The following is a 26,206-nucleotide window of genomic DNA, read 5'->3' on the forward strand; positions in this document are numbered from 1 at the left end:
CATATCTCCAGTCCTTGCCCAGTGCTAGATGCACATTTAAAAAATGTTTGGTGAACTGAACTGATGGGAGGAATGTTAGAAGGCAGATCATCCCAAGCCTTATCAACAAAGTGAGATGACAGATGGCAGGTGAGTTGCGAGAAGGGGAGGAACATGAAATTGGGCTGGCAAGGTGTGCTGTAATCAGATTAAAGAGGGTTTCAAGTAAAAAGCTGGGGAGTCTGGCTAGTGGAACCCAAAGACCAACAGTATGGTCAAGGTACCAAAAAATCATATGGATTTCACAGTGATGTCTGGACCTATATACATCTGGGGATTCAACATTATACGCTGAAGAACCTTTCAAGCTCACCCTTGAGATGCTGGTGAGGGAAACAGAATAGTTTCATCTTCTCTAAGAATAATAATTGATGTAAATCAAGCCTAGCATTTTGTCTGAAACCGAAGCATGTGGATATGAGTAAGAAATGTGTGAAAACATGAAGCTAATATTCATAATTACTTGAAATGATAAAAAACTTGGGGGAAAAACCAGCTTCGGTATGCCACATGATCACCAACCAACTGTGAAAAAACATACTCCAAATCATTATTTGTACAGTGCTAATGTGCTCAGAGTGAAATCACGCGGCTCATTAGTCATGAAAAACATTCTATTCTACAGGTGCTCCATGTAACACATGCATCAAGACTTCCTGAACAGGACAGTCTGGTGATACTTTATCATATGTTCTGATGATGACCAGATATCATACACTGAGTGAGTTACCCTTTGGTAAAGGTCCCTTCCTGGCCACATTCATGATTAGACTTCATACACCTTGGCAACAGGAATGAGCTTTTCATAGATTCATAAGCTTAGATCTAGAAGGTATCTTGTGATCCAAAATCCTCATTTTAAAGAAATTTTAAAAGATACTGAGGTTCAGAGCAGTCCAGTGACAAATTCACATAGAAAATAAGGGAGCAGGAATTCAAATTCAGCCTTCTTACAACAAACAATAACAATCTTATCGCTGTACCACACTTGGATCTTCATTATAATTCCCCCAGTACTACACTTGAGTAAATCTGATCTTTGAGGCTAATTATCATAAATTCCCACCTAATTTGTGAATTCCTCAATATTGTGATTTTTTTCAAAAAAATTTTCTTACCATAAGTCCTAAACTCTGTATGGTTTCAAAATGTCCGTTAAAAGTAGCAAACTAGGGAGGCTAGGTGGCAAAGTGGATAAAGCACCGGCCTTGGAGTCAGGAGTACCTGGGTTCAAATCCAGTCTCAGACACTTAATAATTACCTAGCTGTGTGGCCTTGGGCAAGCCACTTACCCCATTTGCCTTGCAAAAACCTAAAAAAAAAAAAGTGGCAAACTAACAAATCTTACTAATTCATACTGTGTACTTAAGCATCTGTAGTCATGCAAATAGGGCCTTAGAACAGGTTCATGGTCTAAGTCAATCCTCTCTTTTAGATATACTAAATTAATACTGGCAACAAGATTGTAGGGAGATGGTAGTAATCAAAACACTTGAAAACAAAGTACCATTTATATGCAAATAATTGACATGCTAATTAAAACTCACATCTTTACAACTGTTCATTAAAACAGGTCACCTAGGGACTCTACTGTGAAATATCTTGTCAGCCAAGAAGTCAACTAACAAATAACCTCTGGTCCCTCCAGTCCTCTGAGCTCTCTGAGGTTATCAGCTATGTTTTGATTTTACTTTATTTGTTTGCCTTCTGGCCCCTATAGCTAGCCAGTCTCATTCTTGAATTCTTGGTCCTTCAGTAGTCCCCACCCTGGCAATCTCCAGTCCTGGGTCACCCCAACCAGTCATCTTCTCTGTTTCCACTCCTGAAAACTGTTGGGAAGTCATAAACCCCACTGACTCAGTCCATAAAAAACTCATGCCAACCTTAACAAGGACCTCATTGTAAAGAGCAGTTCTTTTATTCATCTGAGATTGACTCTGGATCATACTTTCCCCTACCATGGTTCCAAATTCTTTCCCTTCAAATTCCCTACTTCTACCTCTCTTTTTCCTCCTCCTCCCTCAGCCCTGGCAAGAGAAGGACAGCATGTCCTGTCATCATCTCAGACTCTGCAGTCTCAAAGTTGAACTCTTCATTCTCTTTTCCTGAGAAGAATGAAGCCATCTGTTGTTATAAGCTCCCTCCATTACCTTCTTCCCAGACAATAATTCCTTGTCCTTACCCATCCACTCATTCTTTCCCTCAGGTCTGATAGGATGCAGGAGCCCTCTTTTATTTGAAGCTTACATTTGATTCCTTCCCATCTCAGTAATCATTTATCATTCCTTTCCCATCCTTCATCTTTAATTCTTCATTAATCTCTTCCCACTGAACCCTAATGACTTGAGGGAAGTCCAGTATCAAGTCAAGACATTAACCTAATGATATCATTGGTCTTCTTGAACAATGAAGGACGAACAACAATATCTGCAAGCTCTCTCATAAGTGGTTTGCAAACTGCCATATATAAGTTATTAGAGGAAACTAGGTGCCACAGGAAAGAGTTGGATTTGGAGGCAGGAAGATCAGAGTTCAAATCTTAACTTCAGACACTAGTTTTGTGACCCTGGGCAAGTCACTTAACCCCTGTCAGTCTCGATGTCTTCATCTGCTAAATGAGGATAATAACAGCACCTGCCTACCAGAGCTCAATGGACCAGATGATGAATTGAGATAATGCATAGTGCTTTTCAATCTTTAAAGGGTGATAGAAATTCTAGCTATAATGATTTGTTATAATATTATTAATCATCACAATAACCCTGTGAAATAAGTACCATTATTTGTCCCCTTATGAGAATACAGAGGCTGAGACAAATCAAATCCTTGAATAGGATCACACAGCAAGGAAGTATCTGAGGCAGGATTTGAATTCAGGTGTTTCTGATTCTAAAAGCAAAGTTCTATCTACTGAGCCATAGAGTTCTTTTGAGCCTTCTACTTCCCCCAGTTATTCTCCTCTATCTTTCTTTTACAATTCTATGCAATTTCTTTTTTGGCTTTTTCTTTTTTTTAAATATATTTTTATTTACTTTGTGAAATATTTCTCATTTACATGCAAAATTTTTTTTAACATTCATTACAACTAAATTTCTAAAAAAAGAGAAGTCTGTAGTCACTGCCTCCAATTAATCACCCTCTTAAAAATCTAGTTTCTTCCTGACATTCTACTGAAATGACTTTTTTCAAAGGCTTAAGGGAGCTTAATAGCTAAATCCAATTCCTATTTCTCAGTATTCCTTTTTCTTGACCTTTTTCAATCATGTGACAAGATGACTAGCCCCTCTTGGTTCCTCCCTGTCTCTCCATTATAATTTTCCTCTAATTATTTGATACCCCTCCTTTCAGTTTCATTTACTGGATTTTCTTCTTAATTCTCCTGTTCATAAATGTGGCTCTATTTTCTGCCCTCCCTTTATTTTCTCTTGGTCAGCTCACTCATTCCTATACCTTCAGTTACCTCTTCTAGAAAGATGATTCTCAAATCTTTATATCTAACCCCAATGGAACCAATTCCAGACATCTTTGCTGCGGGACTCATCAGCCCTCTCAAATCTACCTCTTCACAGCTTCTCTGTGTCTTTTGATAGCTCCACCAAACTCCCAATTAGCTTCACAAGTTTGGAACCTCAGTTCCCTTTCAGTTTCTTTTCCTCATCCATCCAATTAGCTGATAGGCTCTAGAAATGTTACCTTCCGGATATAACTCAGAAAGAGATTTTCTATCTTCTTATAGTACTTTGCTTAGACTCCTTCCATTCTATTCTGCATCCTACTAATATTTTATGGCATCGATTAGTCAATGACCTTTTAATAAATCAAGTCAATTAGCACTGATTAAGTATTAAACACTGGGGATAGAAAACAACGCAAAAATTAATCCCTGCCCTCAAGGACCACACAGTCTAATTACAAGCTGTACAGGCACAGGACAAATCACAGAGTCCCATCCTGTCTTTTTCTTCCCCTCTTATTCTAACTCTGAACCCTCTCACTAGATTTTAAGCTCTTTGAAGGCTGAGATTTGTTTCTAATCTTGAGATCTCTAATGTCAAGGTCAGAATTGTGCAAATAGTAGGAATGAAATGAAAGAAAAAGCAGTTATTAAAGATTTAGCTTTTGCCAAACTCCACCTTAAGTGCTTGGGGGTATTCTGCGATGTTTAGGAGAGAACAAGAGTCAGAAAGGACTTTTTGATCTAAGAGACACAGGAATAGAAGAGCAGAATAACACCCCTTTCCTTGGAACAATGGTAGAGTTGATTTGTTCCAAAACTGGGTTGAGGGTGGATCGCAGCATCGTAATCCTTGTGGCTGGCAAGCTGCCAGGCAGGTAGCTGACAAGGCTGGAGAGAAGAAAGCGGGGCAAGGAGAGCCATGAAACATGGCTGGAGGTTCCCTGGAAGAGTATTTTGGTTAGGCAGTCACCAGCCAGAATATCAGCAGCCTCGGGGTAGAGGTTCTAGAAATGAAAGGGTTAAAACCTCCAATGGATGCTCTCTGATCCAGAGGACTGTTTGGAGCAATACAAAAGATGACCCGTGTGTGTGTGTGTGTGTGTGTGTGTGTGTACATTAATCTATGATCCATACCAAGTGTTCTGCCTAAATGAATTAGAAGTGCATTTCCCACCTCCCAATTCTTTTAGGGACTTATTGTTACTCTTCCAAATAGACTTTGTTGCCTGTCCCATCTGTCCCTCTTTCTCCTTTCCCATTCCCACCCCCCTAAGTCAGGGGCTTATTGTGTACTGGTGAACCTGCCTCCTGATAATCTTCCCATGGCCAGACTCTCTCATCCTCCATACAGCCCTCAAAATAAAGAATCTTCTGAAGACACAAGTAGGACCATGCACTACCCTCCAGTTCAAAAATCTAGTATAGCTTTCCATTGCCTCTAGAGCCAAGTATGGATTTCTTCTTTTAAAATTTTAATTTATTTCATTCTGAACTTAAGAAATAAAATAAGCATTTCTTTTAGCATGGTAGAATAGGAAAATAAAAGTCTGGTACTTAGGTACTTCAATAATTTGGATTCCATGTACCTTTCCAATGTTGTTTCAGAAAACTCTCCTTCTCAAACTTGACATGTCAGTCACACTGGACAATTACACATGGTTCCCAGTACTTAACATTCTCTACCTCTTCCATGCAGTTCTTCTGTATCTGGAAGGCTCTCCCTCTCCCCCGCCCCCTACATATAAAAGTATATGTATGTATGTTTGCACTCTACATATTCTCCTCAATAGAATATATGTTCCTTGGGAAAAGGGACTGTTTAGTTTTGCTCTTTATAGTCCAAGTATCAACCATAGGGCTTTACACATAGTAGGTACTTTAATGTTCATTTACTTGAATCCCCAATTTTATACACACACACACACACACACACACACACACACACACACACACACACACACACAGAGTTTCATTCCACTCTGAAATTAAAGGCATCTGAAATAATTTAAGCAACAACCTCAGGAAATGAAGCAATTCTGATATGTGTGTGTGCCTATATAAATATATATTTATATAGGCACACACACACACGCATCTATATGTATATATTTAAATGGAGGGGAAAAAAAGAAACCTAGATCACACAGACGTTCCCAACTTTTTTTGGTCACTTTGTAATGAGTTCATCTGAATGCCAGAGACATTTTCTTTTAGAACAAATTTCCTTTTCAAATCAGACCATCATCCATTTTCTAAAGTTGTCCTTGTTTCAGAGAAAATTCTCAACTACAAAAGTATGGATTATAGGAGAGCAGCACACATGTGAAATAACACCAGAAAGATATTGCCAGGTAAGGTGGGCTTTTGAATATTGCCCAAGCTGTCCTGAATCTGAAGCAGGGTATAAGGAGGACTTCACCTTCAGAACAACACATTTGTTTTTTAAGTAGAGTTAATGACTCCATGACATGAGAAGTAAATGGTGTGCTTATTGCCATCCTCACCCCACTACTGAACCCCACCTTCCCTACCTGGATGGTGGTGTTGCCGCCTTCCAGGAGTGCAATGGCAAGGAGAATACTTTCGTGAAAAACTCGATCACTGGACGCATTCATGATGAGATCGATGACGAGATTGGACGCCCCTTCTTTGTCCAGATGGCATTGTACGTCTGCCAGACTCATTTCACCTCTGCTCATGGTACTAGATCCTGAACTTCCCCCTAGAAAGGATCACAACAATGAATACAGAGACGCCAGATCAATGCCTAAGCCCATTCAACACAAAATCAATTACTGAACCATTGGCTAGATTTGCTGATATAGCAGATGAACTTTTGTAGCAGAAAGGAACTTTAAGATCATCTAGTGTATCCCACCTTTGTTATTTTAATTTCTTACAGATGAGGAAACAGAGGCTTAGAGAGAAGTCCCTTGCCCAAAGCTGCCTGGGTAATAGTAACAGCGTTGGATTGAAACCCATTATTCTGACTCTTAAACTAGTCTAGTTTTCACTGAACCTCCTGACCCAGGTGACAAAACACATTTTATATCAGCATGAATGTCAATTATATTAATCAGTGGTGTGTGGAGCTAGCTCCCACCTACTGGACAGAATAGATCATGAAATTTTCAGTGTGAGGATTTACACCTTGGAAATCAGCAAATGTTACTCTGAACAATTCACTTCATCTCTCGAAGTTTCCCCATCTGTAAAAAGAGGACAGTAGTAAGGCCTACTGGGAGGATCATCTGTAAGGTGCTTTGCAAAACTTAAAGCACTTTATGAATGCAAGTTATCCTCAACATCACTACAAAAGAATATGTTATTTTCCTTTTCTGGGTCTCAGCTTCTTCATCTGAAGAATGGGAAAGTTAGACTAGATGACAGGGTTTCTTTTTAAATATATTTTGATTTTGCATATTACATATACTATCATACATATAATTTTATAAGTAGGGTTTTATATATCACATATACAAACTTATATGTATATCTACACACATATAAATATATTTCCTTCAATAAAATGGAAGCTCTTTGAGGGCAGGGACTATTCCATCTTTGTGGTTTTATCCCCAGTGCCTATTATTGTGTTGGACACATGGTACAACTGAATAAATGTTTATTAAATGAGTGACTTTGGAGGTCGGGTATAATTCTGTGATTATATGTGGTTCAAAAGTGACAAACGGCTCAAAGACAACATAAAATACTTAAAAAATTATTTCCTCTTAAGGAAAGCAAGTGTGTGTGTGTGTGTGTGTTATGCGTGCTAATGTGTTATGCATATGTGTGTATGTATTGAGTAAGTGAACCTGTGTATGTGTGTTATGCGTGCTAATGTGTTATGCATAAGTGTGTGTATGTATTGAGTGAGTGAACCTGTGTGTGTGTGTGTGTGTGTGTGTGTGTGTGTGTGTTTGCAGGTCTGAGTGTTGTATGCTCCCATGATAATTCTTCATAGGAAATTACTTGTTTAATTCCCCTGGTTAAAAGGAAGGCTTCTTGTTAGGACTGGGAATGTAATCAAGTCTAGTTGGCCAGATTATTCAAATAATCATGGGAAATTTGAACATCATCTAGTAAAAATAAAAGAAGTAAACATTTAGTGTTCATTGAACTTGCGATTTTCTAATTCCATTAGAGAATAGGGTCTTCTTTGACATGAAAATATTTGCCAGTTTTTTTTCCCTTGACAGGATGTATGCTAAAAAAATAATGAGCTGCTTTAAAAAAAAAACAAACCTAAAACCAACCCTTTCCCACATCCCCACACAGCCCCAATTCACCTGTTAAATATTCAATTGGTTACGTGCAGATACAACATGGCAGCCCAGTGTCGCACATAGCACTAATTAGCCTACCGCGCAGCCTACCTCCTCCCCCAGTTTTGCTAGGTCCTCCTGGAGATAGCGGGCCATTGCCAAAGCTCGTAAGGCTCTCTCTTCTTCCTGCAGGTCTGATGTTTCCATAGTAACGGTTGACCAAAATTTGCCTGAGTGCCTCACCCTTAATTCAAACAGGATAATGAAATCAGGTCCCGAATTTAATGCATAACGGAATAACTAATATTCAAAAGACACAGGGGTACTCAGTCATAATTGGCCTAGTTTTACTAGGGGAAAACATATCAGGAGCTCTTGCAAATTTTCAGGTTACCTTATTCAATATTTTCTAAGTGACAAGACCATATAACCCAAGCAGAACTTTGGACATTTCCTCTTCCTAATACTCTTGTCAAATAGTACAAAATGCAAAGACTAAAATTAAAGGTTCATTTACATATAACATTTTTTTAGTATGTAGAATATCATCATTCTTATCCACTTAAGCAATTTTTGAAGATTATCTAATGAGCATTAAACTTCATTGATATCACTTTAAATTCTCTTCTAATCTTTACCAGTGTTTAGAGACATTTCACATCACATCCAGAGACATCAATATCAACATACATCATCAGTACAGGTCACACCTGAGTTGTTTGTCGTGGTTCTGGAGGATTCCATCACATCAACCTACCATCATTTATTTAGCCATTCTCCTACTGTTGTGGGTATTCAGGCTGTCTCCAATTTCACACTATTATAAATAGTGCTGTGAACATCATGGTACAAATTATTCTCTCCTGTGGGTTATTTCCTTGGAACATATTCCCCAAAGTGGAAATACCGGGTCAAAGGGTATGAACAATTTTATAGCTTATTACGTATTGCATGATTTCTCTCCAAAAAAGACTGAACCAATTTACTCGGCCACCAGCACTATAAGCCAGTTCCTGTTTAAGAGTTCCAGCTAAAGACAACAAGAAAAAAATCCTATTTTTAAAGATTTCATGTAATATTTTTTTTCTCGGATGGTGGGGACAGGGAGAGCAATTGAGGTCTCTGATTTCACTAGTATGGGGGTATTTAGGAGGAACCTCTCTCTCTACCTATGTAGTTTTAACATCTGTGCTGTATCTTAAGAGTCTTTTAAGGAGGAACTCAAAGGATAACTCATTGACATTTAGATGGATTCAAAATTCATCAAATTGGTTTCCATGGAACATGTAAAATTATTGCTCAAGCCAGCGTGGATATTCTCAATGTGTTAACAAGAATTCAGACCTTTCAAAAAATAAGGGTTCATGCTTAAACACATTAGAAAGTGGACACTTAAGTCTTCCCTACAGAAGTCTGGTCCCTTTGAGTCTTTCAAATGCTGGGGAATTACAAACAAAAACCCACAACTATAATAAAGTTCTTTGAACATAAGACTACCAAAGATACTACAATTATGGAACATAACTCTTATCCTAGTTTAGGAGATCTCTTGTCTCCCCGGCTGCCCACTGCTGCAGACCTAAGTCTTCCACTTTTTACTTATTGACTTCCCATCTCACTCCTTTCCTCCAGTCACCAATGGTGCCCACTGGACTTCAAGCTGGTAAGTTAGCTTATTTTACCAAGAAGACTGAATTAGTGGTCTCTAGATTCCCCCAGTCACCCTTTCCAAATCTAATAGTAACATCATCCCTTTACTCTTTTTGTTCAGGTTAAGAAGTTTGTCTCACTATTCTACCTATGAACTGTTGCCTGAAACTTTCCTTCTCTCATATATCTTAATCATTCCATCTCCACTGGTTCCTTTGCAACTACTCATGTGTGAAATTTCTCTTTACCCTATCTAGCTACTACTCCCTATTCCAACTTTGCCCTGTCTCTTACTGCCAGAGTTCAACACCTGAAGGATACTACTTCACGACTTCCAATACTTTCTTCAACCCTTTGCAAACTGCTTTATGAAAAATCTCCAAGAGTTCACCAACATATTATATTCACCAATGATAAATATCCAATTCAACAGTCCTTTTCTAATCCTTCCCTTCTTTGAATTGTACATATGAGGCATTTGGTAAACATTTACTGAATTGAATTGACTTCTTGGCAGTATTTGACAAAGTTGACTTCTAAATATGTCCTTCATATTAACTCCCATGCCTCTCTCCAAAGTATGAACTTCTTTCTAGTCACCCAGAATTCTAATTCTTTTTGACTCTTTCCTGTCCCTATTAATCTAACAAGATACTGGTGATTTCGACCTCGGGGCAGGGGGTACATTTCAACATAACCATCTTAGTTTGGATTTTTATCTTTTCTTAAAGGATTTTTTTAGGTTTTTGCAAGGCAAATGGGGTTAAGTGGCTTGCCCAAGGCCACATAGCTAGGTAATTATTAAGTGTCTGAGACAGGATTTGAACCCAGGTACTCCTGACTCCAAGGCCGGTGCTTTATCCACTACGCCACCTAGCCGCCCCTGATTTTTATCTTTTCTTAACTGTACAATTGGAACCTTGAAGTCTTTCCTTTAAAGTCCCAAATCACATGCCACTGATCCCCAAGGTGAAAGAGATCTCTTTCTTTTTTCAAATTTATCCAAGTATTTTGTCTGGCTCTCCTTTAATCCAATCACAGTCTACGACATACCATAAATATTTGCTTACTGTCATATTCTCTCTCCTTCCCCACTAGATATACTCCTTGAGACAAGGAACAAATCCTTTTTCAACTTTGCATCTTTAGGGTCTAGGAGAGACAGTGTTTTTATAATTATCAATAACTACTAATAAGCCTTCAACACTGTTTTTGACTTTTACCTCTCATATCTAACCAACTCCCAAGTCCTGTCAAATGATCTCTTTTTTAACCTTCCTCTTCTCTCTCCCTCTGCCCCAAGGTCACTTTGCTGTATTATCACAATACCTTCCTAAGAAGTCTTCTGGGTTCTCCTCTCCTCTCTTACCTCCAAAACATCTGTCACCCAGATGCCAGACTTCCTGATGGTTCAAAATCCTAAGTGGCTTTTCACTGACTTCAGTGTCTCTATTCTTTTCACAATTTGCCCCTCTTCTGCCTGCCATTCAGAACCTGCTACAAGTTGGCATCGCCCCATTTTCCCAACCTCATCTCCCCAAACTCCCTGCCTCATGCTCGGCCTCTAGCCAATAGTACTCCTGACCATTTTATCTCCTGCTTCACTCTTGCTCATTCTATCTACTGATCTTCTGAATTTTAAAATTCTATCCATGTTTTAAATCCCAGCTCACAATTCTGCCTTCCAAGGGCCTTCCTTCACCTCCTGACCATGTGAGTAATGATTTTTTTTCCATCCTTTAAAACTGCACAGGTCATTTTTCTTTCTCACCTATAATGTAGGCGTTTTCCTCTAGAGCTTGCTGTATCACATCCCCCTCCTCCATTTTCACTCCATGAGGTTACGGTTGTATGTCTCATCTGCTCTGTCTGGCTCCCCAGGCCCTAGTACAGTGTGCTGCTAGGAACATGCAGTAAGAGCTGGAAAAATATTTTTTGAACTACTTCTTCAGCAAACCAGCAAGGGACAAGAAGTGGGTTTCTCTCCCCTTGTATCACCTTGTATCAACAATGTTAGCCCTCCCCCCCAAACTGAGGGCTAGGGTAGTTTCCACAGAACTATTATTGGGCAAGGGAGTCGTATGGCATGAAGTTACCTCTGACATATCATCAAGAGAACTAAGTGAGAAGTCTAGCAAGGGAGGCAAGGTGTTGAAAACAGAGCAGGTCCAGAAATAGAACCCCCAGAGTTCTTCTGAAGGGGCCTGCAAGTGTAACATGACTCAGTAGAATTTCAAGTAATATGTTAACAAGTCCTGAGAAGAAGCCTGGAGACGTGAAGGCAAATATCTGGGGAAGTGAGGGGGGTGGACCTGACTTGCCAAGGTTTTCTTAAGCCTTAGGGCTACTTTTGAAAAGTTCACCTGCTGTGTGATTATATGTTATTATGCAGAGACTCCACAGAGACTGGCAGGGTTTGGAGAGGGAAGCAGGCAAAGGGTGAGTCTGAATATGTCTGAAGGATCTAACCGTTAAATAAAAGCAAATTCAAGGAATTAAGTCCCCACCTCTCCCCTCCTTCAAAGAAAATGTTCAAGAGCCTGCTAAGAAGAAGCAGACTCCTCTGGGCTGTGAGCAATGGGAATCAGTAAGGACATTGTTCTCTAGGAACAAGGAGGCAGTTGCAGACTTGCCACCGACACAACACATTTCCTGAGTTGTTTTCACAGAAGTGTTGAGAGGCAGCCCAGATCCATCCTGCCCTCTAACTTGGGGACTCAACAGCATTCATATGAGAGGCGACTGGCAAAGTCAGGGATTCAGCCTTTGGCCACGAACGGAGCTGGGCTGACCCGGCCACGTGAGGAAGGGCTCCGTGATCTGGAACTCATTAAGCACCCTCAAGGGCCCTCTAACCGCTCCAGTGAACCAGCCGCAATCAAATAACACAAGGAGATGCCAGAGGGAGGAAGGAAGGAAGGAAGGGAGGGAGGAAGGAAGGGAGGGAGGAAGGAAGGAAGGAAGGAGAGAGAGGGAGGAAGGAAGGGGGGAAGGAGGGAGGAAGAGAAGAGAAAGGAAGAGGAGGAAGGGAAGAAGGAAGGGAAGGAGAAAGGAGGAAAGAGATATAAGGAGGGAGAGAGAGAAAAGAGAAGAGTGGGGGAGAGAGAGAAAGTTGAGAGGAGAGAGAGGGAGGGAGGGAGGGAGAGAGAGAGAGAGAGAGAGAGAGAGAGAATATTCAAGAACTATATAACCCCTTTCTAATAAATTAGTGCATTAAAGAGAAAGGAAAGTGTTTAGCAACAATCTGGGATCTAATTCCACTCTCCAACTACTTGGCTGGGTGACCTTGGATAAATCACTTCTTTGTTCTTAGACTCAACTCACCTGAGAAACAAGAGGGTTGGAATGACTGATCTCTTCTATCTCTCTCAGGTGTTATATTCTCTGATATCTAGGTGACAATGACCTGGCTTCCAGCTACTCTCAGTTTTGTGGGTAACTGATGTATATCATGTAATTAGGCTCAAATTAGGCAAAAGGGAGGGAAGCAGGGAACACAAGTCATCTTTCAATAAGTATCCTCATTAAATGCCAACTGAACATTTATGCATCTTGTATGCCAAACTTAAGTTATAGTGGGATTTCATATTACCATTTTTCCTTCTCTTCCACCAAAAACCCTAGCTAGCAGTTACCATAGCAACTGACGCATCAAATGGTATGAGTCCCCCCCCATATGAGAATAACGTGAAATGCACTCATTATGAAAACATGTTCCCCCACAACTTTTATTTTCTCCTGGGCTCTTTTTAATTAATGCTCTCTGGCTCCTTTGTGGGTTTTTGTTTTTCCTCTCCCAACTCTGAATGTGAAAGCTGAATTGTCACAATCTGCTTGGGGGAGGGGGGGAGTACAAGTGGGATGTGAAGACGAAGGACAAGGCCCATAGCCTTCATGAAGGAAGGAACAAATTGCAAGAATTTTCCTTAAAAGGTGACAGCAATAAAAAGCAGCTCCCACACTCTCCTGTCCCCCACAAGTCAAGTGAATTCCTCCTGTGAGAACTTGGGCCCAATGAGGGCCGGTGGTACTTCAGAGTTCTTTGTTTGCACAGTCAACAGTTTACCTGGAAGGTTCTTTAAATGCTTTGGGGAAGAATGTTCATAATTGTTTTGACATGAATTACTCAACAGCCTTGAGCTGCTCACAATACACTAGACTGAGCCATCTGATGGCAGAGCAGGGGAAAAAAAATGACTTCCCAAATAACGTCATTTCTTCAGTTTTAACAGTTGGCTGTGAAACACTTCTTTAAAAATAATGCTAGTATTTTCCAGCAGTTTAACACCTACAGTATGCAAACAAATATCAGATGTTTCATTGCAGTGAGGAATACAACACACATTACCTAGGGGAAAGAAAGTTCGACAACAGTCAGTTTCATTTGTACTGTGGCAAATAAGAATATTGGTGAGGAATAATCAATGTCATGAGGGGAAACCATTCAGTTGTAGTCATGGATCTGTTGAGAAGCAAGATTCTTCCACTTATTCCTACTCAACTGGTATCTGCCAACCTTGACAGTCATCCCTACAGCCCAGATATGGTGCTATGGGATCAATGGCATTCTGAAGAGCCCAGATAATAAATACTCAGATAGTAAATACTTCTTGGACCCACCAGTTTGGATGGGAGTCCTGATTAATGAATATCAACCAAGAAACATTTCCTAAGCATCTACTCTGCACTTACTAGTCACTAAGTTAAGCTTTTCCTAAAAAAAATAAAGAAAAGAAAGATCTGGGCTCCAAATATTTTGGGGATTAACACTTCTTTCACATGATATACTTGTCAGTGTACAGTTCAAAATCCCCCAAACTTTGCCCTTTTCACAAAAGGCTTAGATATTTTCAGATCTATGGGATGGTAGGAATAAGGGCATGATCTTATAGAAAGAACAATCCAAGAAATCTGGGTTCAAAATCCCAGCTACTGGCTCTCTGTGTGATCTTGGGCCATTGGTTTCCTTTTCTTATCTCTGAAATGAGGACTTTTGACCAGATGGTTTCTCTATTAAGTTCCTCTAAGTTCTAAATCCTTTAATCCTGAGAATATGCATTAAGGACAGAAATGTTGATTGCCAGAATCCAATTTCCAAGATGCAGGAATACTCATTGAACAGGAAAGCCAACTGGGGGAAAGGCTGTGAATATAAGGGAAACCTGGACAATGAAGCAATTTAGAATTCCGATAGGGTGAATGACTGCTGTTGAGATGTAGCATTGGTTCTAGAGGTTCCAGGAACAATTAAAATCCCAACTTCATTGTTTCCTACTAGTCTTATCTTAGACAAGAGTGTGACCTTCTTAGCCTTAGGTCCTTTATCTGTAGAATGTGTACTAGATGGTTTCTGAGGAGTCTTTCAGCTCTAATTCCATGATCCTATGACTCTATCTATGCCTGTAGGAAGAGGAATGGCTACAACTTATTCCCTTCCTTGGAGACAAACGAATTTGTCTAATCCACCCCTTCCTGATTACTAACAGAGGTACAGGACATCCCCTACTCGGCTCCTGAGCAAGAAGCTAGGATAGTTTTAGGACAGGTTGGTGGCAGCAGCAGTGGGTTGAGGGAGTCTCAGCTAGGTAGAAGAAGCAACTAGACACAAGATTCCCTTTTCCAACATCCTACCCAGACTGTCCATTGCAAATAACTCATACCCCATGTAACTGGAATTTGAGGAAAATCTGAGCTTGATCACTGTTCTCCTAGTGGAAAAGCCTTGCACACCAAATTACAGCCCAAGAATCACTGATTTAGAGCTTGGAGAGATCTCTGAATCCCTCTTATCCAAATCCTTCATTTCCTCATTGAGAAAACCAAGGGCCCAGAATCACACAGGTAATCAACAACAGAGCTAAAATATGAACTCAGTCCTGAAGGTACTTTCAAAGACAAGTCATCTCATTGGAAGAGCTCAACAGAAAGAAATAGTGAGTGCTAGCATCAATGAGTTTGTTGGGAATGTTTTCTAATTTTCTAAATCAAAGATGATTTTTTTTTTCAGTTAATCTGTCTCACTGGCATTAATGTCTATGATTAGATATCAAAAGAATGTCTAATAATATATATTTTTTTACTCTTACTTTAAATTATAATGAAAGATGGACAGAGACGTTACAAGGATTAGCTCCAAATAGTTGGGACCACATACATACCCTTTTATGGTCCTCCAGCTGCCTCAGTGGTAGACTTTGATCAACCTCCTGCTGAGCATGCAGAAATGCCATTTTAAGTATGATACTAAAGAGAGACTTTATCTTTAGCATCAATAAGTAATAAAAATCGTTGAGAGCAAGTCATACAGCCAAGACAAGAGCAAGGCGAAAGGTACAGAAACCACGGGATCAAACAATAGCAGCACTCATTTACTTCAGATAATGCTTAACTAATCCGGTCTGCTCAGATAGCCTCTTTAAAATAAGTGGATCTTGGGGCTGGGGTTTTGTTTTGCCAGAGTTCAAAGGGAAGCTCTACAAGGGTTCCTCATATAATCTAATAGCAATTTGTAATGCAAAATTGAAAAGGGGGGGGCAGATCCTCGGTGATTCTCATACATGCATTATTCTACAATACATGCATAAAGAAAGACGTACACACACACACACACATGCATACATACACAGGTGCACACCCACAGATGTCATAATGAGCAAAGTGCAGTTATGTAATTATAACTCAACCTTGTAACAACAGAGATTTCTCTCATTAGATGAAAAAACTGATTACATTAAACACATAAACTATAAGGACCTTCATGCTTTTAACTTTATTTTTTTTAACAAGGTCTTTGGCAGGTTTGTTGAAAATAAATTAAAACTTCTTGGTTCCATTATTGGCAGATTTGGAAAAAAAATTCTAAATCTACCAATAAGAGAAGAAAAATTGTTTCCTGAAGACCTCAAGCACTTAAATGATGTCCAAGTCTTTTATTTAATACAATTCTTTAGATATAGAAAGAACAAAGAATACAGATCCCGTGGGGTTAGTGTGTGTGTGTGTGTGTTTATTTCCATCAATGTTATTTCTAGACTGTAGTGTTGAAGGACTTAGAAACTGCACTTTTCTCCACATGCACCCATAATTCTCCTAAAACAAGGGAGAATTTCCATAACATCTCAGGAAAACAATTTTTCAGGTTAAAAAATGCTGACACTGTCATATTACAGCAGAGACACAGTTACATTAAAGTCCTAGAAGTCACACACCCATTTTTGGACCTCAAGGGATTCTTTGGCCAAGGAGGCAATTTCTACACTGAAAGATCAACGGGATTTACAGAAACCATGTCCCTCCAACCAAACTACAGATTGCCCTCAAGTTCACAAAACATAGGGACACAGATCTTGCTAAAACAATTAAGACACTCAACCAAGACAACTTAGAAACACCCATATTTGTTGGCGTAACAAATATAGGTGAGCAACACACCTCTACCGAGTTCTCCGTTTCTGGAGGTTGTGGCAGCTAGTTGAAAATAAAATATATAATGTTAGTTAAGAGTACCATGTCTCTTCTATTCACAAAGAAGTCTAATACTCAACACAATGCATATCAGTGATAGTGAGATCATAGATTCTATAGATTAGCTCTATCCTCCTTGTCCAAACAGAGAACAGAGAGACCAAGATGAGATCACTTTGCATTATAATCACAAATTTATTGGACTCTAAGGGGTCCAGGTATAACTGTATCAGAGAGAAGAGGCTCTGAATAAAATAAGAAACAGGACAAGATCATTGAGGGGGAAAAATGCCAAGAATACAATCCCTCTAAAAAAGAATAAAAAAAAATCCTACCTCTAGCAGGAACCACTGCCTTCTGTGTACCTAATAAAAACTTAATTCAACTCAACAAACATACATCATGTTTCAAAGGGTGATAGAATGTAAGCCCTGTGGCGGCAGAGACAGTGTCTGGCACAGAGAGGATATATTAATTAAATAAATGCTTGTTAGATTAAAAAAAAATTGGAATGACCAACAAAAGAACATTCATCTAATGTCCCTTGAGCAGTAGCATCCAAAAGATAACAAAAAAGGAAAACAGCATATGATCAGTGCACACACACTGGGTCAGTCAATAAACATATATTAAGATCATAACACAAGCCAGACACTGTTGTAAGCTCAAGGGATATGTAGAAAGGCAAAACTGCCCCTGCCTTCATGGAGCTCACATTCTAGGGAAGATATTTTTGATGATATAAACATATATACATACATAGAGAAAATATAAGTAGATATATGGATAATATATATATATATATATATATATATATATATATATAGAGAGAGAGAGAGAGAGAGAGAGAGAACTAGATAGATATAGAGATATACAAGAAAAATAAAATGTAAGTGGATGATAATCTCAGAGGGAAGGTTTGAGTAACTAGAGAATGGGGGAGGGCAGGACAGGTCTTCTGTCGGAAGTGAAAACTGAGATAAGTTTTGAAGCAAACTGGTGAAATTAGGAGATAGAGGTGAAGAGGGAGAATTTTGGGGGCTGGGGAATTATAAGACTATAGAGGACTTTAAATGTCAAAGGGAGGATTTTAGATCTGATAGAGTGAGGGTGAAGAGGTGCAACGTGGTTAGACTTGACCTTTAGGAAAACCACTTTAGTAGCTGAGTAGAGGAAGGGTTCAAATGGGGAGAGATTTGAAATAGGGAGATTAATTAGAAAGCTATTATGATAGTTCAGTCAAGAAGTGATGAGGGCCTGTTTTGGGTAATGGCTGTGAGAGTGAAGAGAAGGGAACAGATTTAAAAAGAGAACTGCTATAAATACTTTAAATCATATAGGTTCTTTTCCTTTTTCCCTAATCATCTTTGGAAATAAAACTAGTAATGGTATTGCTGGGTCAAAATGAATAGGCAGCTTCATAACTCTTAGGGCATAATTACAGATTATTTTCAAGAAGGTAGGAATGGCAAGATCTGACAACAGATCTGAAATGCAGAGAAGTGAAGGCATCAAGGATGAAGCTGGAGACATGAATCTGAGTGACTGGGAAATTGGTCTATGTTATTTAGAATGCCTGACTCCTAAACTCTTTATAAGCAAAAAAGACTATTGAAAATTCACTGACTCATGTCATCCTTCACCATCCCTTCACTAGGGAAGGTTTTCTATGCTACAGACCTCTTCTTAGTCAGCTTCAGAAATGATCAGATCACTCTTAGGTTGGACCTCTGTAGAGAAGAAAGGTGATGGATGAGGTAAAAGGAGATGTCTGAGATGAGTATGAAAAGGGACACTAGTGTTGATGGAAAATGTCAGCATGTAAAGGAAGATGTTGACTGATAATGTCATTAACCAAATGTGTGTTTTGTTATTTTTCCAGAAGGAACAGATTACAGTTGAACCAATCATCATTACATCTCTCGCTCTCTGTTTGACCAAAGACACAGGTCTATGACTTGGCTGTTTGTGTGCTCAGGGGCATATCCGCAACTGGGGCACAAAGCCAAGAGAAATGACCCACATTGGAACAAGACTCATGACCTTGGCCTCATTAGCAGTGTACCAACAACTTATCTAACTGTGAATGATCTTTTTTTTCCCCTAAAACCAGGATATACACTGGTAATTTGGTCTACCAAACCAATACTCCCCCAGTTTGGTGTACCATGGCATATGTTGACAGAGGCTCATGAAAAGTAGTGGTACAATGAGGAAGCCTTTGAGAATTCATTCAACTCCTTTATAGACTTAGAGCTAGAAGAGACTGTAGAGCATATCTAAGTTCAACACTTTCTGTTGACAAGGTAAGCAGAAGCTCAGAGAAGGAGGCAGTAAATGGTTGAACTCAGATTTTCTATGCCTCAAAACCCTTTTCTTGAGAAGGAATCAAATAAAGAGTTACCACTTTGGTGAAGGGTGCATTTTTTAAAAAAATCTGCATTAAAATAGGTGTATAAAGTAATTTGCATTATATGTGTATATTTGTAGGGTCTTCCTTGGTTTGTGTTGAGATTGGTAGATCATACTACAAATTAAAGAAAGAAAATAAAATGAAAACCACATTGCATGGTTTTTTAGAGAAAAACTAATTTCTGAACTATCTTCTGATAACTAACTTGTTATTATAGGTCTACCTTGGTTTAGGTCAAAATGGCTTGAGTTTCAATTTGCAGATGGATTTAAATTTTACAGGTCACACAGGTCTCATTGTAGTTTCAAGTTCAAGTAGCTGCTGATCTCAGTGTACAAGATCTAGAACCTGGAAAATAATTTTCCTAATGCAGAAGTTAATTCGTGGTACTTCTTTTCAATATAGAAGTTGGAGCAGTTCTTTATTACCTTAGGACAAAATAAAAATTTCTCTATTTGCTAGAGTCTGATACAACCTATCTCTCCTGATACTTTCTATCACACACTCTATCTGCCTCCTAGGGATGTTGAGAGCATCAGTGAGATATTTGTAAAGTGCTTAGCATTAATGAATAGTATTAATGCTAAGGCATCACTTAAATGCTTTCCCCCCACCCTGCCCTTCCCTTCCCAAACCAATTTTCTGATTCTGAATTGCTGTAAGCATGTCCTTCCTAGTGATAATATACTTTACACCAGAGCTGGGATTAAACTGCTAAAATGAATGTTCTGTGAAGGAACCCCTCCCTCAATGAATTCAAATTTCTCCAAAATCTACCATCTTATCTTCCTAGTATAGTGAATGGTTATGTAACCTGCCCAGGGTCAGTAGTGTGGGTCAGGAGTTTGGACCTGAATGAAGGTCTTCTTGTCTCCTTGTCTTTTAGACCATCTCTCCATCCACTGGAGAAGTAACTAGATGACCAAGCCAGATCTTAAGTCAGGAGGACCTGAGTTCAAATCCTAACTGTCTGACACTAGGAAAATCACTTAAACCTCAATTTCCTCATTTGTAATAATAGTATATACCTCCTAGAGAGGAAAATGAGATAATGTAGATAAAGTGCTTTGCAAAAATTAAATACTAACTAGTATTTCTATTTTCATGCACATCCCTAGGCACAGAAGGACATTCTCAAGATAATTATTCTGACCACCAAGGGAACAAGTTGGTCATTCTTCTTTTAAAAAGTATATAAATAATTAGCCATAAATTTTCTAAAATTTGTGTTTCCAGTGCAGCAGCAATGAGAATCTTGAATTTTCTCCTCTTATGGCTAATCAGTCCTTGTATTCACTTCCCTATGAATTTTCCTATGAAATATCTAATTGACAACCACAATCCCCAAAGAATCCTAAGTTTCATTTAGCTAGGGCAATGTCATTTTCTAGCTGTTCATCATGAACGCATCACAAAAGGAGTTCACTCTGCCAACCCCTTTGATTCAGTTTTTAAGTTCCTTTTTCACCCACTCATAACCTCAAATAGAAGGCTGGAGGGGTAGAGGTGGGCGGGGGGGGGGAGATACTGAATGGTTTTGCAGATACCTTTTCCTGTGTCCTGCTATTCATCAGCCATGGAAAGCCCACATAAATGGAACAGAAAGCTTATTCTTTCTTCTTTTTGAAAAAAAAAATGGGCTCAAACTAAAGTAATCTGGCATTTCACTGAAAACAGACTGAGATCTCCCTGTCTACTAATACAAAATTACTTGCTCACTATATTCTGGGTAGGGAAGAAGGTAAGAGGTATAAGCTTGGAAAAAAAAAGGAAGGGGGGGCCTCAAACATAGAAACAACTCTGGAGAAAATTAGTGATGACTTAAATAGAAGAAAGAATACCCTCTGCTTAGATGGAGTCTTCTGTTTTATTAATCAGCAACAGAATTAATAAAACTTTAGGCTGACTCAATTGGAATAATCGCTGCATTCTTAAAAAAACAAACAACCAGCAATCTCCAATAGGCAACTACTCCTGAGTCTTCTCTTAGTTCCATCTTCTCTGTGGTTGCCGGTATCTAACAGTAAACAGCTCTACTCCATTTATTGGCAATTACTGCTGAAGGTCACACATCAGCAGTAAGCCCAAATTCCAGGAAAAAAAAAAGGCAGCTCTTATGTAAGTCCTGCCTGAATGTTGGCAAAGGCCCAAGAGAACAGTCCGCTGCAATGTAAAAAAAGTAGGACATCTCTGCCTTATGTTGAATGTCCTGAGAACTCCCCCTGAAGGAGAAGGAGTTTAATGCTTCTTTCTCCTTTCCTTCTGACCCTCCTTGAGCAGCCTTTCTCCCAACTCTGGATGGCTCCCATTTCTTTTCTGGGATTTACAAACCTCACCTTCAGTCTCATGACTTTCCCAGCAGCACAGGCAGGAGGCTGGGAATTCAGAATCTCTCAGCACCAGAAATAGGCCGGGGTGGGGGGAGGATCAGGTTAGGTCCCAGGCCAAAAGCAACTGTGGATGATGATAGATTTAGTTTGTCTTCTCCAACACAAGGAGTTGATTTAGCTGCTAGTTTAGAGCTAGAGAGATGATACCAAGCTGATTGAGAGTCAATGATGATTCATCACATTTAAGGAAGACATTGATAAACCGGGAAAGATCGTCCATAGGAGACCAGCCAGGAGTGGTAAATTCCTCTTTCAATTCATACCATATGAAAAGATGATAAAGGAACTGGAAATATATAGCTCAGAGAGGAGAAGATTCATGGGGCTATGACTGTCATGTTTCTAAAGGGCTGTCACATGGAAGAGAATAGAAACTCAATGTCCTCTAAGGTACCTTTCATTTTAACTGATCCCAAGTCTTGTTCTAATTGGTCTCAGGAGGAAGAACTAAGAACAGTGAGGGGAAGTTGCAGAAAGGCAAATTTTTCTAGAATGGAAGGAAAATCTTGCCCATGATTTGAACTGTCCTAGGGTATTGGCTGCCTTCAAGACTGAGTGGACACAGAGGACGAGATGCATGTTTGGGTATGATTGGATTGGATAGCTTTGGATGGACCTTCAAATGAAATGATTCTGTAGCTAAGGAAAAGTCTTTTTCTTATCTGTCTCTTGGAACATGGAGCTCTCTTCAAGGTTCAAGTCAAATACCACCTATAAGAGGCCTTGCCTGATTCTTTCTCTTCCCCCCTCTAGTATTAATACTCTACTATGATACACTTCATATTTTTTTGTATTTATATCTATATATTTATTTTCCAGCTTTTGAACATAAGCTTCTTGAGGGTGGAGACCTGTAATAAATGTTGAATTGAATTGTCTTATGTCCAAGATTGATGGATGGAAGCATACTCTGATAACACATAAACTAGGAATGCATCATTCATCTCCTTCCTACACACCCTTTGGCTTGGTTTCCAATCAAAGGAACAATACATGGAAACCAGACTTGTGTTACAGGAGCTGTTATTTAGTTATGACCTAAAGTCATAACTATCAGGTCATACTAGCAATAAGGCCTTACTTTAACTGCTTTCCAGATAACAAGGTACTTTCACATCTATTGGCTAAAGATTTCTGTTTATTGCTCTGGAATGGGCTCCAATGCCCGTAAATTATTTTTTTTCCCCCAGGTAAGGAATATTGAGATATGTTAACTTTAAAAACAAAACAAAAATCACCACCATCTTCTCCCTAAGATTTTTGAATCAACTGTACTTAGTGACAAAATATGGTAAAATATTAAAAAAAAAAGGAAACACTGAAAAAAATTGTTCTCTACTGTTTCCCAAGTTTCCTAATGATGCTTTTGGCCAGACTCTAGGGGCCACAGTTCCGTCCCATTTTCCAGTCTTTCACTGGGTCACAGGAGATTAATCCTAGTCCAAAATGTGATGGCTCCAGATGATGCCATAAAGGCCAAGGAATTTTCCTTCTGAAGAGAAAACTGCATGAACTTTTCAGCTAACACTGGGAAGAACACTTCAAATGAGTTATCCACCTCTCTATTGACACAACAGGCTCCACAGAAAAGTAATGTTCAGTGGTTTTCCTCTTTCTCTTCTTTTCTTTTGAAGGGGATGGTAAGAAGAGTAGAGATAAACTCATCCCTTCTTTTATTTGAAAAACCTATTTTGGTTGGGTTTAAAAGAAGCTTTATTCCAGAATCCAGTTGAAAGGGCCCTCCAACATGCACTTTTGTTGTAGAAAAATCTATTTCTCTGTCCTTACTTCACCTTGTCACTGCAAAATGGCTTGAAATGGTATATGATTTTCCAAGGTACTCACAACCCCTCTATCTTGTCTAGTTATCCTAGCTTGAGGTAAGAGTGTGGAAGTCCTTACTCAGACGATCCCTAGTGGGAATCTCTTTGGTCACCGGCCAGAAGAATACATTCACTTTTGTTGAGTTGTTGTTGCTATTGTTTTTCATTTTATTATTTAATCCAAGTTTGATATATTTTTTTACAATTCAGGAATCCCCATAGCAGGATAAACTTATTAGAATTCTGAAGAATACAAATCTCAGCTTAGTCAGGTGAACCCATCATCCTATTGCTGGCCCTCTCCTCCCTCTCTAAAGGAGGAAGAAGAAACCCATAGATACTATGATCATCTTCAAAATAGACAAAGATAGTCAATGCCAACCAGACACATTGATGCACAGCCAACGGACACTGCAAAAGGTGAAGAAGTGGGGCCTTGTTTTCAGTGCCTTACCAGGCTTTGACAGTTGCTAGTGGTAACAATGAAAAGGGAACCACCACTGCTTCCTCTGGGAATTGAAAAAGAATTCAAAGCCTTGCCAGACTATGCTCTTTTCATAAACAGACAGTATTCCATTTCCTACTGTGTATTTATAGACACACCTGTTACAGCCATGGAATCGTTCCATGGAGGAGTAATAAAGTCCCAGCCGGGAGACCGAGTTCTATACTGAGAGATCCCACACTTCAGCTGATCGGCCCTGGTCCACAGCGGGCCATTACAGTCTAAGACTGGTGAGAGTTCTCTTTTTATGGCCTCATTTGCAATTCAAAACAGAGTTTGAACTTTCAACAGATATATTAAACTCACCAAGGTTCTTATATCCTTGGGACAAAGATGGAACCAAAGGTCACCAACATATTAGATTAGGAGTGCTGGGTTTGGTTGTTGTTGGGGACTATTCTCCACCCTGCCCTATACCTCCCCTCCCCCCCAAAGGGGAAGAAAATTAGAAGAATAAATTCCAATATATTCAAGAAAATAAATTGAATGACTTCACTACTCTTCCTTCCCTACCCTGAATAATCCATGCCCAGAAGATATGACCTCCCCCTCCCCGCCCCCGCTCAAATTCACAAATTAGAAATTAAGGGTATTAATGAGTATTACAGAACAGAAAGAGAATTGGATTTGGAATCTGGGGACCCGATAGCAAGAAGAGATATGACTGAGAGTAAATTAAGGTCCCTCTGACTCTTGGTTTTCCCATAAACAATACAAAAGGAGGAGTAACTGGCATCTTAAGATTCTGTCCAGCTCTAAAATTCTGTAATCCCAAGTGTCATTCTTCTTAAACTAATTTGTTCAATTTCTTATCTCTTCTGATTTCTGAGGAAATAGGTAGTAGAGCATCAAGTGAAGAAAATAACTCAATCTACTTTTTTGGGGGGGAGGGGGAAACAGATCCCAATTTAAATTACATTTTAGTTATTTTTCCATAAAAAGGAAGTTATATTTCTATTACTTGATCTAGCTTTCTGGGTCACAAATTAATACTACTTCTCAAGTAACACAAGACTTTTGATCTGAGAAAAATAACTCATATTTGTATCATCTGATATAGATATGGAAAATTAATATTTCTTTAAATATGCAAAGGTTTTTTGGAGAGTTTTTTAAAGTGATGGTCCATGAATATAATCTATATTCAAAAATTTGTCCAAAATTAACTACCCTACTCCAAACAATATTGCTCTGCCATGACAAAGTAAGCTAATTCAAATTTTTAGGAATTTAGGAGGCATTCTATTTGTGCACAGAAATCTATAAATAATGTGTTTTCTATGAAAGAGGGCAGAAATAAAAAGTATTTTCCAATTCATGGAAAAAACTTGAGCTACAAACCTTCCACTTCTAATCCTCACACTCTGAGATTTGTATTTCACTATTTAGAGACTAAATAACTCTCACTTAATGTCCATCCCTATAGTGTCTTTTTTCATATAATGTTCTAATACCACTTTTCTCTCGTTTTATTATCCTTTATCAAGAAAATGAAGATCAAGTGACATAACTGTAAAGTACTTAAGCTAATATGTTTATAATTTTCACTGTGAACTTCAGACTAAATCCAAGTATGTTATGTTTAATGTTTTATGTAAAAATAAAGTTATTACACTTTGATCCTGTTCTCAAAAAGGAAGTTTTTTTTTTCTTCCACCAATGCATGGTCAGTTACACCAAAAAATTGAGCCTTGTGTTTGAGCAGTAAGGAAAACAATATCCCAACTTCAAAAAGCTTTCTCCACACTGAGACAAAAACTACTTTCCTACAGATGGCACATAAGTTGGTCATGAGAAAGGCCAATGAAGAAGACACATGATACACTAGGACTCACTTCATGGGCAAAGCAGACAAAAATGTAAAACACCAGTGAGATGCTACAGGACAGGTCATTGGGGAAACTTGGAAAAAAAGAGCATGGAAACATCACTATGGGACATTTAAAAGAGAAAAGAGGACCTCAGTATTGTCCGATTCATCAATGGAAATCTGCTGAAAAAGAAAAAAAAAAGGGTGGGGGAGGAAAATAAACATTAGGAATATTAAGTATAAGCCAATTCAAGTTATAGGCACTATGAGAGATGTCAAAGGTTAAAACACAGTGCTGTGAGTTTATTATAATTGTCACGAATGTCCCAATTGGGCTGTCACCTTACTGGGTGACATCTGCTCTGCTAGAGATATTCTACCAGAGAA

The 26,206-nt window shown here is 39.0% G+C and overlaps 1 protein-coding gene across 8 annotated transcripts in view; it reads right to left on the reverse strand.

Annotated features, from left to right (window-relative positions):
* Nucleotides 1-26,206, reverse strand: part of ITPR1 (inositol 1,4,5-trisphosphate receptor type 1) — a 423,734-nt gene that overhangs the window by 136,119 nt on the left and 261,409 nt on the right. For 4 of the 8 annotated variants that reach the window (XM_074198681.1, XM_074198677.1, XM_074198678.1 and 1 more), the window contains 3 exons: nt 15,573-15,623; nt 7,876-8,008; nt 6,028-6,218 (listed from right to left, as the gene is read on the reverse strand). In XM_074198681.1, the coding sequence (XP_074054782.1) occupies nt 6,028-6,218; nt 7,876-8,008; nt 15,573-15,623 (375 nt within the window). The remainder of the gene's footprint in view (nt 1-6,027; nt 6,219-7,875; nt 8,009-15,572; nt 15,624-26,206) is intronic. The other 4 variants (XM_074198679.1, XM_074198683.1, XM_074198682.1 and 1 more) reach the window with 2 other exon arrangements.

This window comes from Macrotis lagotis, chromosome 8 (genome assembly GCF_037893015.1).
Source record: "Macrotis lagotis isolate mMagLag1 chromosome 8, bilby.v1.9.chrom.fasta, whole genome shotgun sequence".
Classification (NCBI taxonomy): Eukaryota; Metazoa; Chordata; class Mammalia; order Peramelemorphia; family Peramelidae; genus Macrotis; species Macrotis lagotis.